Below are 16,647 nucleotides of genomic sequence, written 5' to 3' on the forward strand. Positions count from 1 at the left end.
AGAGAGAGAGAGAGTGCTTCAATGACCTGTGGAAAGCTACTAACCCCTCAAAGAAGAAGGTGTAATGGCACTATCCATGTGACTAACATTTATGTACTTACTTGCATACATACATCATTACTAGACATATGTGATCAAGACAAGATACTATGAAAATTATTTGCATATACACTTTTTAAGAGCTAGGGTAATTATTTTCTAAAGGTTAATCTTTAAACATATGTAAAAATTTAGCTTCTTTGTGAGAAACAACCCTATTCCACCTGCAGTTCGCCTTAAAAAGAATATATTGGCTTCTTGTGATTTAATCTCTGACTTTTTCTTTGTGAATATCATTGTTCAATGCCACTGGTATATAAATATTCACATTGGCCTTGTTGCCTAAGTCTTTGCAATGGAGTTGAATAAAAACTTGGATTAAAAGGTCAATTTTTTAAATATGCATAATAAATTCACCAACTAAAAGTGATCCCAACAACTTTCTGCAGCCATTCCTCTTCATCTCATTACTCATGTGGGCTGCCCTGAATTTTAAGGAGTGAAAAAGAAGAGCAATATGTGGACCAGTGGGCCAAGGAAAATTTTTTCATGAACAGGGAAATAAAAGCCAGAGTGAATGGTAGTTCTTAAATTAATAAAGCTGTTGTAGAGACTATCAGTGGACACTTAAGCATTTCCTAGAGTAGAAAACACTCAAACTTGTATATTATTCTAAGAAAGTCTAAACTCTGTCTTTCATGATTAGTTTTTATGTTTCATAAATGATACTAAAATTGTTAGGGCTATCCAGTAAGGTCTAGGGTAAGAGGAAGACAATGTAAGGGACAAGGGAAGGGTCTGTCTTACTAGTGAGTACATAGAAGCTTGCATGTATTAAAAGATTTCCTAAATGTGTTAATAAGTGTAATATAATGGTATTCTTGATAGGATTCTTTTCTTTCTTTTTCTTTTTCTTTGGTAGGGAGAGATAGAACTTCAGGTAACCCAGTTGTCCTTGAACTGGTCATACAGCTGATGATGACCTTGAACTTGATTCTCATCTCCACCTCCCAAATGCTGTGATTACAGGTGGGCACCACCACATCCAACTTTAAAAATAAAACCTTAAACTAATTCATTCATTCACTAGAGAAAAATGAATCAAAAATCACAAATGAGGTCTACTGTGGGTGATTCATTTGGAGGCAATGTAAGATCTTAGAATCCTCAGGCTAGTTTTACAGATTTAATTTGTGGGGAACAGGGAGAGTTAAACACAAATAAGGAGACTAGAATCGAACGGCATGCTCTTGAAGCTTTGAGAAACAACACGCACTCTCATCTCAGTCCACTTATGTGCAGGACAGTCAGCATTCTGCCTTGAACGTCCCAACCTGGGGATTGTGGCAGCTTCAAAATCTCCAACGCTGAAGAATTTCTCTTAACTTTTTTGTTCTTCTTCTTTTCTTGTGAAGCTAGGCTTGTCGGAGACACTCTTCATCTCTACTACCTTGGTCCTTCCGACCCCAACCACTTGTCCCAACCTCTGCCATTACGTGTTTTGTGTCTTTCCCTGTCCTGTTTCTGGCAACTGCAGTCCTTGGCATTCTGTGTTCCTTCCCTTCCTTGCTGAATATTTGTCTTCCTCGGAGCCTGGCCTTGGCCCTGTGAATAACACTTCCTTCTTCAGATAGGCAAGTGAACAAGGCTGTAACCAGGTTTGTCCAATGCAGAATCAGGATTTTGTCTTTAGGACTGAGAAACCCATTTAAGGGAAACATTAGCATGCATAAAAACAGAAAGCTCAGGATCAAGGAAGGAAAAAGAACAATGGTTTTCAGGGACTGGGAAAGTGATGTGATGTGTGCATTCCTTCAACAAGGGTGCAAGTAGGGCGCTTTCCTGGTCTACCAGCTGGCTCACACGTTTTCTTTGCACACCGCTGTAGACAGATGAGGAGAAAGGCAGAAGGCAGGCCTGAAGGTTTATGTTCTAGAAGAGGGTCATAAGGTTAAACAACTCAACAGAAAATTAATTATTCAGGTGGGACACCCTTCAATTCTTACAGAATTTTATACTTTCAATTTCTAATGTTTACTCTCTCTCCAAAATCCTGCCTTAATATTTCTAAGAATAAAGAAATGCTAAGATACATTTTTTATTTTTTAGTAATTTAACTATCCAAACCCTTTTCAATATTCAGACCAACTCAGAATTGTACCTTAGAGTTTCTAGTTCTCAGAGAAAAGCTGCAGTTGTGTTCTAAAGACTCTCTGACTTCTTAGCTATGAATGAGCCCAGGACTCACATTACGTTTTCCACCTGATTTTCAGAGGTAGAAGTAGCTTTTATTTCACAGTGAACAAAGCCCTTGCTTTTAGCACACAGAGAACAAGTCCTTGGATCTGTTTATTTATCCACTAGCTGTGAGCTTGAGTGATGTTTCTGAAACCTCTTTCCTGGGGTGTCAGCAGAGTGGTTTTGTGTACAGTGGTAAAATAACACATTAGCTCTGAGCCAGTGGAGCACCATTGATCACATCTGCTTGGATGATGGTTTTGAGATAGATTTTGAAGCTCGGGCTGGGGCTTACCAGAAAAGAAAATTATGACTGATGAGTGAAATATTCTATGGGAAAGGAAGGGCAAACTTGTGCAGCATGTGCCAGAAATTTTCCAGTCCTTACACAGTGAATCCCTAGGCATGGACGGGACTTGTGGTGTAACTGAATCTTTACAGAAAAACACATTTAAAAAATTACATGAACTCCAAAAGAGGTGACCCATTCCTGGTACTGAGCTTTTGGTGAACTTGTGGCTATATGGGCCATGGGCTCTTGGGAGAACCTATACTATTAATCTGCTAAATGGACACAGTATTAAACTGATGCCTAATAACTTATTATTATACCCATAGGTTACTGCATCTCTCAATCCTCATCACAGAAGCTTGTTTGGCAGTAGACAGACATGAACACAGAGACCCACAACTTTGCAGAAGATGACAGACTTTTCAGTGCTCAGCCTTAGTGTAACACCTGTATCACACCCTCTCCTTCAAAGGATCATTGCAGAAGAAGGTGTCACAAGTTTTTAAGAGCCAGAGGCAGTGGGTGACTACAAGAAAACAGTGCTTTCTGTACACAAGAGGGCAGGTGCACATGTGTACTCACAGAGGTTGAGACAGCATGTAGAAAGACCTGTTGAAGCTCCAGTCAGACAAAATCCCAGCATGGAGATTTTGGGTAGGCAAGCTGCCCCACCCCTAGCTGAGGAGCTACTGGCAAGCCATAGCTTCTGGGAGAGGGAGAGTCAGCTTTCTTTAAAGTTTGGTTCTGGGTAGGCTGAACATGCGCTAGTGGATGGCCACACACCCAAGAGTATATGGGTAACATAAATTTGATTTGCTGGGAGAGAGAGAGGGAGAGGAGGGAGGGAGGGAGGGGGGGAGAGAGAGAGGAGAGACTCTCTCTGGGGTGGGACTGAGAGCTGAGGGAGAGAATGTGAATATGATCAAAATACATTGCATAAAATTCTCAAACAACTAGTAAAAATGAGAAGAAAAATAAAATCATTATTATTCTAAATTTAGGAGATTAGTATGTGTTCACAGTGGATTCCTGTATTCATGTTACACACACACATTTAAAGCAAATTTGTGCATTTTGCTCTTCCCTGAGGTATGCTTTTAAAATGTATTTATGAGTGTTTTCAATTTAAAATCATTAGTACACACTGCAGGTGTGTGTGTGTGTGTGTGTGTGTGTGTGTGTGTGTGTGTGTGTGTGTGCGTGTATACAGACTGAGTTATAAGGTAAGATATTCTTTGTGGGTCATGGCAAACAGAGTTTGAAAGTCACCATGCAGACCATTATCCCTTTATAATTGCAGAGCCTTGGGGAGGGAAGAATCATTTCTCCATCTTCACTGACTTGGCCATCAGTCTCAATCACATCAAAGCCATGAGCTACTTTATTTCAGCTGTTCAAGTAGAGCTCTGGGAGGCATGAATGTGAACAGCGAGCAAGACCAGCTCCACACAGGGAGGGGTGACTGAGGGCACTTTCCACACAGAGAAGCATGAAGCCAAAGTGTAGCATTACAGCTTCAAGGGCACCAGGCTACATCCACCTCCCCCTCCTTCTCTGTGACTAAAAGTCCTACTTCCTGATCTCAGTGAAAATCGCTGTCTCTGCTCAAGAAATTAAGGCTAAAATTGTATTCCTGTGGGACTCATATCTGGTTCCACCCTACAACACACACACCACACATGATGTCTACATTTCATAGTCCCTTGTGGCTCCATCAGTCGCTAGACCAATGAAAGCTAAAAGCTTCATTTATGGGAGGAAGGAACTGATCTAAATCAAGAGGGTCAAGGGGCACAGGGGACTTTCTTCCCTAGCATGTCCAAGTTTCATTTCCCTTTTATGGATACAAGCTGGAGGTCTGGATGTGACCTGAATAGGGCTAAGGGGGACTTCCTTGGAGGGTGATCGTTCACTGATGCACCTGAGTTTTCACCATTTCGGGGCTCTTGTTGCTGCTATAAAACTAATCCTAGGTGGATATTTGCTTGGATAATAGAATGGGATAGTACATAAAGAAAGAGTAAGAGACCTCAGAGCACATGTCCCTGAATAGGACACCTATATCAAACCTCTGCCACCCAGTGCTCAGGGACCATTGTGGAAGAGGGGGTGGAAAGATTTTTAAGAGCTTGAGGTGATGGATGACCACAAGGAAACAGTTTTCCAGGTAGCTGGGAAGCTACTTGTATGAATTCATAGCAATGGGGATAGCAGGAATAAATCCTATGTAAGCTCAAGTCAGACAAAATCCCAGCCTAAAAGTAAGAAAGTGGGTGAGAAGCCCCAACCTTAGCTGAGGAACTACTGACCACCAATGATGCTAGGAGAGGTAGAGTCGGCTTCCTTTACGTGTGTGATGCTAGGCCAGGCTCCAGTGGAGGACCCATACTGAAGGATATTTGGGGACACAAATTTGCTAGATAGACTTTACTATATATGGAAGACTACATGAACTCTGGCAAGAGGGCTCTAAGAGGGGTGCAGATAGGGGAGGGGGTCTAAATATGATCAAAATATTATATGAAATTCGTAAACATTTAATAAAAAATTATAAAGTGAATAGAAGAGAAACTACCCACATGGAGTTGCAAGGAATGGGAAGAGGGCAAGTAAAACACCAGTACCTAATTCTTCAGTTGCCCAGGAAGAATTGGAAATGGAGGCCTGAGCTGGGTGGGCACACAGCATGTGTGCATGCACACACACACACACACACACACACACACACACACACACAAACTCCTAATATTTGATAGTAAACATTTTCAATGATGGGCACAGTCTTTTGTGTGTAAGAATTACGCTTTTAGCTGTGAATGTATCAGCAGTCTTCAGAAATTGCAAGCTGGAAGCACGGCTCAGTCTCTCCTCAAGTGAAGGAGAGAGGACAAAGATGCTGAGCACCGGGTTTCGCCTGGCGGTATCTCCCTTCTTCTAACTTCCTCATAGCGTACACTGTCTGTGGCAGCAGATGGAGGACTTGGGTGGGTTTTCCTGCTGGGGGTTCTGCGTGAAATGAGTGCACAGGGCAAAGGCTCAGCTGTGCGCTCCCCGGCATCCTAGCACTGGTCTTTGCTCTGAACAGAAGGGATGGACGGGAGCTCTGGGCTCTGTGTTTGTGCTAAGATATGGAAGGTTAGTCTAGAAGGGCCCTTCATTACAGCACCCACGTCATCCCCAGCTCCGATGCCAACTTTCCTACTCCCCACAGGTCCTTCTCCACTGTTTCTCTGTTTTCCCCACTACAGCAGTTATTTAATCTCTGTTGGCTCCTTTTCTCCAGCAACTAAATACCAGGATGCAAGTTATGTCATGTTTGATCTTTCTAACTGTGCAAGGTAAAGAGGTAAAACATATACAATCCTTATTTATTGAGATAGAACAAGAGAAGTCTGGAAGGATGAAGTGCAGATCCCTGGTCCAGGTGATCTACAGAGTAGCTTCCATGGGGAGGACAGGATGTACCAATACTCATGGATTGCTTCTGAAATTAGATGGGGATTTTAGTTCATAATTGTAATTACAAATGATGTATCTATTTATAACACATTGAGTAAATGCTTCTAATTCAGAAACACTGATTATGAGAAATTGGTCATAATGAAATGCAAGTGGTAAAATGGACCTACCGTCTCAGAAATCCACCACAGACATGCACTTGGATAACCATTTTTATTTGACATCCAGACTCAATATCATATATATTTGCATAAAATACTTAAAAATGACTCTAAGGATTATCGGTTCAGAAATCCTTGCTGGTTCCGCTGATCCTTTTCTTTCTCTATTTACAATGCAAGCGTCACACTGCTGCAGCACCACAGAGATGGTCATTCTCCACAGAGTGGCACAACATAAGTCCGTGTGGAGCAGGTTCTCCTTAACTCATGGCTTGTTTGGCAAGACTGAGGTTTAACAAATGGGATGGGAGAGGGTGGAAGAAGATAGGCAGAGGATCTCATAAAAGAAACTGAATACTGTCTGCCGCACCAGGGTGCTTATTTATGCTGCCTAAGTTGGTAACTGTTATCTGCCTTACGATTACGATCCGTGGTTCTTTCCCACACTCAATCAGTGCAACCCTTTTTATTGTACAGCTAAGGGAGGGGTTCAGGACCCAGGGAAGTGGTGGACTAGGGTGAGAAGCAGGCTTCAAGCACGGCCTTTCCAGTCCATGACGCTCTTTGTCTCGGTAGCCACACTCATTTTCCTGTGCTGTCAATGAACTCGTAGTCCAAGATTAAGATTCCTCTGGACAAAACTTTTGGCTCTAAGTCAGGGCTTTGATGAGGATCTCTGTCTTTCTCAGAGTACTTTCTTTCATGTTGGGGGTTGGGTAATATCTGGGTAGCAAATCATGAATCCTTTATCTTTAATGCACAGCCTACAAAAGTGCCTATTTTCAAATCTAACAATTAGACCAATGATTCTTGATTTATCTTTCAAAGATGGTATGGAAGTGCTAAGGCCAGAGTGATCTGGTGCCGTTCTAGCTTAGCACACTGGAGGATAATATGTGTTATACAGAGGAATCCAATGATAGAAGACACAGAGGTGGGCCCTTGTTACCAGGCAGTGCTAGCCTCCAAGGCAGTCTCGACAAGAGATTTTGCTGCTTCAAAAGTAAAAAATAGCTTTGAAGATAAATGGAATGATTAATCAAAGAAAAATAATCAGAACTGATTTTTATAATGAAATGATCCAAATTAACTCTCCAATTGAGTATAATGGAGCTCATTTACTTTCATTGAGCATAATTTTCCTCACTAGACAATTAACATATCATTTGTAGTATGACTTGGAACATCTAAATACTAACATCTTTATCTTTCTGTGATGCTGAAAACTAAACCCAAGGCCTTGCATATGTGGGGCAAGATCTCCGCTGCAGAGCTTCACATCAACCCCTAACATTTTGAAAACATAGGACTTCCTGTGGAGAAGTTTGGGTTTCTGCCCACCCAGGTGAACTGTTCATGTTGAGCACTAAACCTCTGGCAGATAAGGTAAGACAAAGGCACATGATGGGTGTCAGGTTACAGGTTAGCTTCTGACGGCCATGGTCCAGAGGAGCGGATGGTCAGTTTCCACAGTCACAGTCCCAGACCCGTCGTAGGTATTAGAAGTGCTGACTAGCGTTCCAAAGCCAAGCACACCATTTGCTGTAGAACAACAACAACAAAAATTGAAAAGGATTAGTGAGAAGAACCTTCCTCCAGTGCGGACCAACGCTGTCGCCAGCGATGAAAGCACAGGTGAGCACACTCGGAAGGGAGAACTGCAAAAGCAGAAAGGATGGGGCTCAGAGTGGCGTTCACTTTTAATTGTTTTTAAATTGAGTTTATTTAAAACTCTTTTTTGTATATTTTTAATGAATTTTTATGTATTTCTCACAAAACATTGTAATCATCTTTGTACCCCCTCCCACATCCACACTCTCCCATAGCACCCCCACCACATTTCATGCATTCTGTCACTTATATTGAGACCCATCGAATCAAATTACTGTACCCAGACGTCCCTCAGCACAAGTTCATCCACTGAGGTCTAGTCAGCCTATCTAGAGTCACTCCCTTAAAGAAGATCAGCTCTCCCTTATGCAGAAGTAATCGGTTGACAATAGTTCAGCTAAGATTGGGGCCTGCTGCCCATTTCCCCAGTGCCATGCTGGGTTTTGTCTGCTGAGCTTGCATGGGTCTTGTGCATGCTGATGCCATTGCTATAGGTTCATATGAGCAAGGGCCCAGGGGCTTGTAAGACTCTTTCCATATAGTCATATACCTCCTACCCTGGCTCTTACAGTCTTTCTGCCCCCTCTTCTGCAATGGTCCCTAAGCCTTTGGTGGGTGGAGTTTAATATAAGAGTCCTGTCCAAGGGTCCACAGTCTGAAGACTCTTACTCTCTGTGCTTTGCCCTCCGTTGCATGAAGCTTTGTTGATGAAAGTTGAGAGGTGCATTAGTGTTCTCTCTACCCCTTCCTTGTTACATTACGCTCTGTGAGCCTTAGGTGCAGACATTCCATGGTAGACATGTCACTTAGGGTTGGTCATTTCACAGATACTTATTTTCTTATGTGACCAGTTGTGAGGTGGAGGGTTTAAGAATGAAGTTTGCACAACTCTCTATACTGTTCTTATTGGAACTGGCTATTGGATCATCTGCTATTTGGGGCCATATATCATTCTTGACAGTGAATTTCATTAGATTTTTTTCTTCTATTTTTCCTTTACTAATTCTAAGCTCAAAACCCATATCTGTAATGTGCCATTTACTTCCTTGCTTGCCTAAGTTTTATTTTTTTTCTTGATGATACAGAAATAACATTTCATAAAATCATTAAACGCTATAAGGCACAATATAAGTGATAGGGGACACAGAACTAATTACCTAAAAAAGCATGGAGTTTTGGTCATTATTTTTGTCTCATAAAGAAAAGCCACAGTGAGCATGGCTTATGTTCTGGAGAGTTAACAGGAACTCAAAGGTCAAAGCAGACTTTCAAATGTGCGACTCAACTGTGAGACAATGGCAAGAAATGAGATCATTCTTCAAGCTACGGAAGTGTCAGAGAGAAGGCCTACAGACTGAGCTACGTAATTACAGTCTGTATGTCTGTAAATCTCACAGGCATACACATGTACATTTGTGTTTTAATTCCTAACAAGTTAGCATCTTGGCACAGGTCAGTGCCTTCCTTCTTTGCTCGGTTGGAACACTTCATTTCCCCGATGTGACTCCAAACCGTTGAGAGTCCTGTGGACATCCTTTGGTTAAAGTTTGAAGAGAAATATAAGCCAATGTGAAACCCAAAGTGCCTATCTGAAGCAGCCCTTTTCCTTCCAGATCTAACTATGATGCGACATGCCTACATGGGGGAGAGAGTCCCCTTACAGGCTCCCTTCCCACTAGAGGGAGCCTGCTGACTTTCTGAAGACAGCGAAAAGGCAATTTAAAGCTCCAGTGAAGGCATTTCAGAAGACACATAATCAGGATCAGCATGGCACATGATTTTTTAAAACGAAAATTCAGGTTCTTTACTTTTTGTAGTTTTCTTTACTCACTCAAACACAAATTACAAGGTAGAGCTATGTAGGAATACAGAGTGAACTTCCAGTGAACTTTATTGCAGCGTGGTGAAGTGTAAGTGTAAGAAGCTCTTAGTGGTGACTTTGTGAGAGCAGGTTCAGACACCATTTATGTGATGTTCGTAGTGGGGGTTGGGCGGTGGTCATGCTGGGATTCACAGCAGTTGACTTGTCCACTCTGGGTGACAGATGACTTCCCTCTCTGAACGCAGTTTTGCTTCATAAATGAGTGCTCCCCATCCCAGGACCAACAACTTTGTGTTGGGTGCAGTTTTAATATTTTATATCATTTAATTAATCACAACAGAGGGAGCTTTAACCCTTCTAACCTCAAAGAGGAAACGCCCTGGCGAACAGCCATGTAACACACAACCACCTGAAATCGACCCAGTGTGTTTTAAGATTCTGAAAATGAATAAGGTGAAGATTCTAATTTTACCTGTGTTCAAAGGGTAACGGCATAAAACCATTACTCTAGCTGAGCATTGCATATTAATTCCTTTTGCTGTTCTGAAAGCAAAGTAAGAATTCTAGGCATTCTGGGATAGACACTGATATTTTAACTGATGGATCCTAATTAGCTTTCAAATAAGAAAACTACTGTCTGTATTAGGGCATAAAGAGATGCATTCTTTTCCAGAAAACATTTCAGTTGAGCAAGGCAATTATTTACAAGTTATGTTTTATTCTAAAATATGTAGTGTTCCACCAAGAGTAGTTACTCTAAAGTTACAACCAATTAATGACAAGTGTATTTGATCATCTCCAGCTCTGCAGAAAGTAAAGTAGAAGATGAAGATGAATAAGCTGAAACACAAAAGAACGAATTTAAATTTCCTCTACCACAGGCCCCGGTGGGGAAGCGGCTACTGCTGTACTAAGTGGACACGATGTACCTGTCCAGTCGCGTTCTAAATACTTAGTTTGGGCCCACAGATTAGTGGGACTGTCAGCTTCGATCAAAGAACTTTTTTATGTAGTAGGTAGTGGTTACTGCAGAGGCTCATAATTGCTCAAAGTGTTGTCAATAAGGGGAGAGAAAGAACATTTTATAAAATGTGACAGTTGAATGCTCAGCCCTAAGTGGCTGAGCCCCTGCTAGGGCTCAGGGAAGTTTTCCCAAAGATTAGGATGAGAATCAGGTGCTTTTTACAGAAAAAATCATCTCTCTGTTAAAACTGCACAATCCCCTTTGTACAAGCTAGAAGGCCAGATCCCAGTTCCACGCCTGGCAGTTCCACGTCTGGCTCTCCCACTCAGTAATGTGCTGAGCTATTTACTGTGGCCTTAGTTTCTCAACTGAACAATGTGAAGAATAATACAGAGATGGTAGACAGATTACACACTCAAAATTTCAACACACAGTAAGTAGTCAAGAGATTTTCACCTTGTTTTTCTCTGGCTGTGTATAGATTGTGTGCAAATGCTGTGCCATTTTATAGAGCGGATCTGATCACCTGCATAGTCCGGCACTATGGGGAGTTCTGGGACCATTCAGCACTGACTGGGAGTGCTAATGGCATCTATTAGAATTTGACTGCAATGGGCCTCACAGGGATCAAAGATGAGTGTGTCTGCCCTTAGAGCGCTCCCATTTTAGTAAAAGAGAGAAGGACAGGACAGAGGTGTGAGGCAGGTCAAGAAGAATGGAGATGCCTTCTGAAAGCCAGACAGTTGTAGAGTTAAGTGTCAGGTGAAGCCTTCAGTAATGGGGGTCTTGCTCAAAAGCCCAGTTGATGGTCTGGCCTCCTAGGAATCTGTGAATTGGGGCTGCAGAGATGGCTCAGTGATTAAGAGCACTGCCTGCTCTTGTAGAGGACCTGGGTTTGGTTCCTGGAATCCATGTGGTGGTTAATGACCAGCTGTAACTCCAGTTCCAGGGGATCTGATGCCTTCTTCTGACCTCCATGGGCATTGCATGACATGGGTGCACTTACATACATATAGGCAAAACACTTATACAAATAAATAAATTTTAAAAAGGAATCTGTGATTGACATGAGTTCTTTTGTAAAAATGGATATAATTCCAAAGAAACAATGTAAATATGTCTAAAACTGATACAACTGAAGGAGCAGAACTAGCCTTGCCTGGGAGATGCTGCTCAAAGGGATCCCAGAGGTGGTGTCATTTCGTTCCCCTCATTACCTGAGTCCTTACAGGGCACCCGTGTCAAGGTGGAGCAAGCATTCTGCTGCAAGGTCTAGATAAGGAGCATGAGACTCAGAAAGCCTCAATCCCAGGCCAGCACGGTGACAGCTGTTGACACTGACATCCTCTCAGGCTTTGAAGACCATTCATTGAGGAGGTCTAGAAACAAAGCTGATGCCAGCATGTTCCTCAGTGTAGGTGTCCATCGGCAGCCCACTGGAGTAGAGCTAGAGAGGGGAGCAGGGGGAGGCCCCACGCCTCTCTAGACATGCAGAGCATCTACATACTCTGCAGACAAAGGCTCAACCCCATTAGGATGAATCTCAGCATTCCAGACCACCCTGGATATGGGGTTCATTCCATTCTACAGGCTCAGTTAGACATGCTGAGCATCTTAAGACACATGGAACCACTGCGCTGCAGAGTCCTGATACTCCTCAAGGGCTCTTGCCTTGTGTGAGAAATAGCTCTGCAGTAAGGAAACAAGATTCATATTTCTTTGCAGAAAAATCAGAACATACTGTCTTTAAGTTCAGTTTTCTTGGATTTTTAAAAAAATTTTAAAATAATTTATAATATATGAAATGCATTTATATACATACTATATACATGTGTACATGTGTACACACACATATGTACATACATACACACCTGAGGGAAAATTGGGCAGTATGCACGGTGCACATGTGTAAAACTGTAAATAAGTAAAAATAAAAAATTGATAGTTTATGAACTTTGCTAAGAACCATTATTAAAAATTTCTCCTATAATATAGCATTTATATTTATAAATTTTAGTATTTACTTCATGAAGACAGAACCAATATAGTACTAGAGAGTCCTGAGTTTTATATTTGTAATGAATTTTAAGAAACGTAAGTTGCGAACATCTAGCAAAGTAGGAAATACTTACAAGTAACTACATAGGCATTGCCAAAAAGAAAGTGTAATCCATTTATCTTTTAAAAACATATATTTATTTATTGTGTGTCTATGTAAGTCTGGGTGTGAATCATGTGTGCTCCATGGTCATATATGTAGACATCAGAGGGCACCTTCTGGGAGTTGATTCTCTTTTTACCATGTGGATTCTGGGAGTTGAACTCAGGTCATCAGGCTTGGTGAAAAGCACCCTCACCACTGAGACACCTTGCCTGCCTGTGATCCGTATGTCTAGTAAAGGTAATATAGTCTAATGGATAATGTAGTCACATTAAAAAAGCAAAAATAGGAGCTGGAGAGATGGCTCAGCAGTTATCGGCATGCACTGCTCTTGCAGAGGACCTACGTTTGGTTCCCAGCCTGCATGTTGGATGGTTCACAATCGCCTATAACTCTAGCTCCAGGGGGATCCAAAGCCCCTGGCCTGTATGGGCCCCTGCACTCATGTGCACATACCCACACATAGACATATACACATATACACAATTAAAAATAGAATACTTTTTAGAAAAAATAGTAAAACTGCTAAAAATAAATTTTATTAAGCTCGCATATTTCAAATACCATTTTAAATGCCATCAACACAAATTAAAGATGCATTTGCATATTTTTCATACTAAATTTTGACATAGCGACTTTTACACTGATAGCCTGTAAGTCTCATGTAACTGGTGGCTAGTACAAGACTGACCAGCGAAGACCTAGCTGCTGGAAGAGGAACCACACCTATGACTCAGTCATTGTCTTTCCAGGGGTGTATTATTTCTTGGATTGATTACACTGAATCCGATCGTGATTTTACACAGAGATGTTCAGCCCCACATGACAGGTTATAAAAGGCACATAACACAAAGTCAAATCACTTCAAGTGATTAAGACTTGTGAAAGGGAAACAAACACTTGGATCCTCAACATGCTCAGTCCCAAGGAAGACTGAGTCCCGTGCTCATTATGCTGAGAAATACCCAGCAGAAGCTGTAGGAAGACCACTCAGAAAGTAAACTGTACCAAACCTAACTGCAGAGCATCAGGAGACTATGCCCTACATCTACAAGGCTATGGATAAGCAATGCAGACCCTGCAGAACTGCAGCAGATAACCGGACTGTGTTCCTTGGAATCACTGTCTCTCCATATGTGAAAGAATAACCCATCTAACTGCCAAAAAGCTGTCAAATCAAAGCACAGCCAAGCACCCCTTACCCCTTCCCCCATCTTGGCACAGCAGTTAGACTGTGCCAGACTTTCAGTGTAACTTTTCCTTCCTTGGGTAAGTCGTGAATTTCCTATTTTCATGAAACTTCTGTGTTACCTCCAAGGACAAATCCTTTTCTCTGTAAGCAGGGACCACTCAATCTGAATTCAAAGGTCATGGCCTAGCCTCTGTGACTCTTCCATTCGCCACCTGCCAGTGACCGAACTGGTAACTCTTTTTTGTTGTTGTTTACAAATGACTTGCTCTCTCCCTAGAACACACTTTGCATTAAAAGCTATTTAGAATCCCAGTCTAGGAAAGTCAAAACACCTGGTAAGCCTGAAACAGCCTGTTCCAAGGAGCAAGAAAATGTTCAAAAACCTGTTTAGGCATGTTCACAGGACAGAGGAGGAATCTGAGATAGTAAAGGGTACTACAGAACATGCATTATGATACACTGGTAACAAAACGCCCCTCCTAAAGCAGGAGAGAAGAAATCTTCTCTACAGAAGAATGTCAAGTCTAGGAAAGAGATGACAGAAAATCACTATTTTTCAGCAACCAGGGTAATAACTGGGTCAGAACCATCAGTGCTTACTAAATCACCAGCTGAAAAGATGCTGGGGAGCTGGAGAGTCACATACTGTAAGTGCCACTCCTGCACTTCTTTCTGGCTCAGAACAGTCCTATCTTGTGAATTATGAATCTTAGCCAGGTGATCAAGCAGCATCACTAATAAAAGGATAAACTTGCTGTGCATTCCCTGAGATGATGCTGGGGATGCATGAAGTACCACTTCTGTAATACTGTTTGTTCAAAAATGCCTGAACTAACTCTAATAATGGATACAGGATTAGACAACAGCAGATTGCAGAGCAGCAGACAAATCAGCTGCCTGGACTCCTCAAAACAGCCAATGTCATGAATTACTAAATTAGTGGAACGACTTTTCTGGTTAACAGAGTAAGTAGATGTGCCAGTTAAAGACAATGCACGATTTTCAAAGTACGTGTCACATTTCACAAGCTTACAAAAGTATTCCTGGGACAACTGGGAAGCACAGGAGTTTGGTCTGAATACTACCATCCCATCAGGGCTGTTTTGGGGGAAGTGCATAATGGAACGTTAGTTATGTAGGGAAATGTTCTAGTTCTTAGAAAGTAGAGAAAAGGTCAGGAACTTATAAAGGGAATCACTTCCCCTGGGGTCACATGTTTCCCCATGAGCTGAGTCAAAGCTGTTATCGTTACTAGGAAATGATCAGTGATCTTCAATGCATCAAAATCAAATGGATTGGAAGAAAGCGTGTCTGATGGAGAAAGTTTGTACCCTATGACACATCTGTGTTTCAGCTTCTCAGAGGAGCTTCAAGACTGAGTACGCCATCCAAGATGGGGGTCAAAGCCCTTCCTTTGTCAGCATGCTGAAGTTAAGTTGTCTAGGGACAGCCTTTGCTTACTCACGGACTTGAGAGGATCTGAGAATTAACCTGCATTATCGACAGCAAAGCTTATTCTTTTGCATGAGTCTGATAACAGTCTCATTGGGCTTTCTTCTTGAACTTTATCTCCCCAAATCTTGAACAGCTGGAGACTTCCCAAGGTGAGCACTTAGCCCCTCTCCAGCCTAGCAGGGATTCCTTTCTTGAGCTCAACAAGCTCAAGGAACAGCTCCTACAATGCCACCTGTAAGTGGCCATATTTTCCTTCCTGTCTCTGCTGACACAGTCCCCTGGCCCTCGGACCAGGGCTGTCAGACATCAGTGTGCTCCTGCTGTCTCCACGTTGTTGGTACTACTGCTCAGCCAGCTATACCCCCAAAAAAATGAGACCAGAAAAATGTTGCTACTTGGAGGAATCACAAATAATTATGCCAGTTAGGAATGTCTTCCAAGATCAGTACTTTCAAATGCTTAATTTTGTCTAAAATAAGCAAAAAAATATGTCTTTGTTAAAACAAATTCCTCAATATGTTACATCATTAGCATGTTCTATTCAGGGCAGTCTCCCTCCAGCAGTTAGAGAGAGAATCAGAGCTCCTTGAAGAAATAAAGAAAAGCCTACTGGCTTTGAGAGACTTAAAGGACAGTCCAAATCCATAAAATGTGACCTGTTTGCATTAATTGCTTGGGTTAAAATGAATGATCCATATAGAACTGCATGGACATTTTCAGTGTGAAGATCCAGCAGGAGATTTAAATGTGTGCAGGCAGCACTGGCTGACTGAGGGCTGCTGTCTGCTCTCAGCACCTGGGGCTTTTCATGGCCTCTGTTGACTCTGGCCTGGGGAAATTACCCACACAAGTTTGAAAATTATGACAACATAAAGCACAAGTGACAGTTCCAGGTCCAGGTTCTCGTCCTGCTGTGCCTGGCTAGATGGCAGGGCAAGTCATTCTGTGCAGCTGGGCCTCAGTGCAGGCCTGGAGAAGAGAGCTGAACCTTCCACTCTAAGAGTCCATGACTTTTGCTAAAACAATTGTTAGGCAACCCCAACAGCCATTGAGAAAATGCCAACAATTCAGCTCCAGCTATTTCTTTCTGCTAAGGTGAAGATGAGTGAGTTTGTGTCTGTGAAGAGCTTTGACTTCTCTAGAAAAGCACTGAAAATCTGTAGTATTAGCAACCCTTCATCTGTACGAAGGAGGCTTTGAAGCTGCATTTACTTGCATCCTTTAAATGTCAACTGAGATTACTACGAGCATAT

General features: G+C 42.0%; 1 protein-coding gene across 7 annotated transcripts in view; it reads right to left on the reverse strand.

Moving 5' to 3' along the window:
- Positions 1-6,222: 6,222 nt before the first annotated feature.
- Tpk1 (thiamin pyrophosphokinase 1) overlaps positions 6,223-16,647 on the reverse strand; it is a 372,724-nt gene continuing 362,299 nt past the window's right edge. For all 7 annotated transcript variants that reach the window (XM_017794791.2, XM_008854799.3, XM_029557020.1 and 4 more), the window contains one exon: positions 6,223-7,731. In XM_017794791.2, coding sequence (XP_017650280.1) covers positions 7,613-7,731 — 119 coding nt within the window. In that variant the 3' untranslated portion in view covers positions 6,223-7,612. The remainder of the gene's footprint in view (positions 7,732-16,647) is intronic.

Source organism: Nannospalax galili, unplaced genomic scaffold (genome assembly GCF_000622305.1).
Source record: "Nannospalax galili isolate Female #2095 unplaced genomic scaffold, S.galili_v1.0 scaffold1907, whole genome shotgun sequence".
Classification (NCBI taxonomy): Eukaryota; Metazoa; Chordata; class Mammalia; order Rodentia; family Spalacidae; genus Nannospalax; species Nannospalax galili.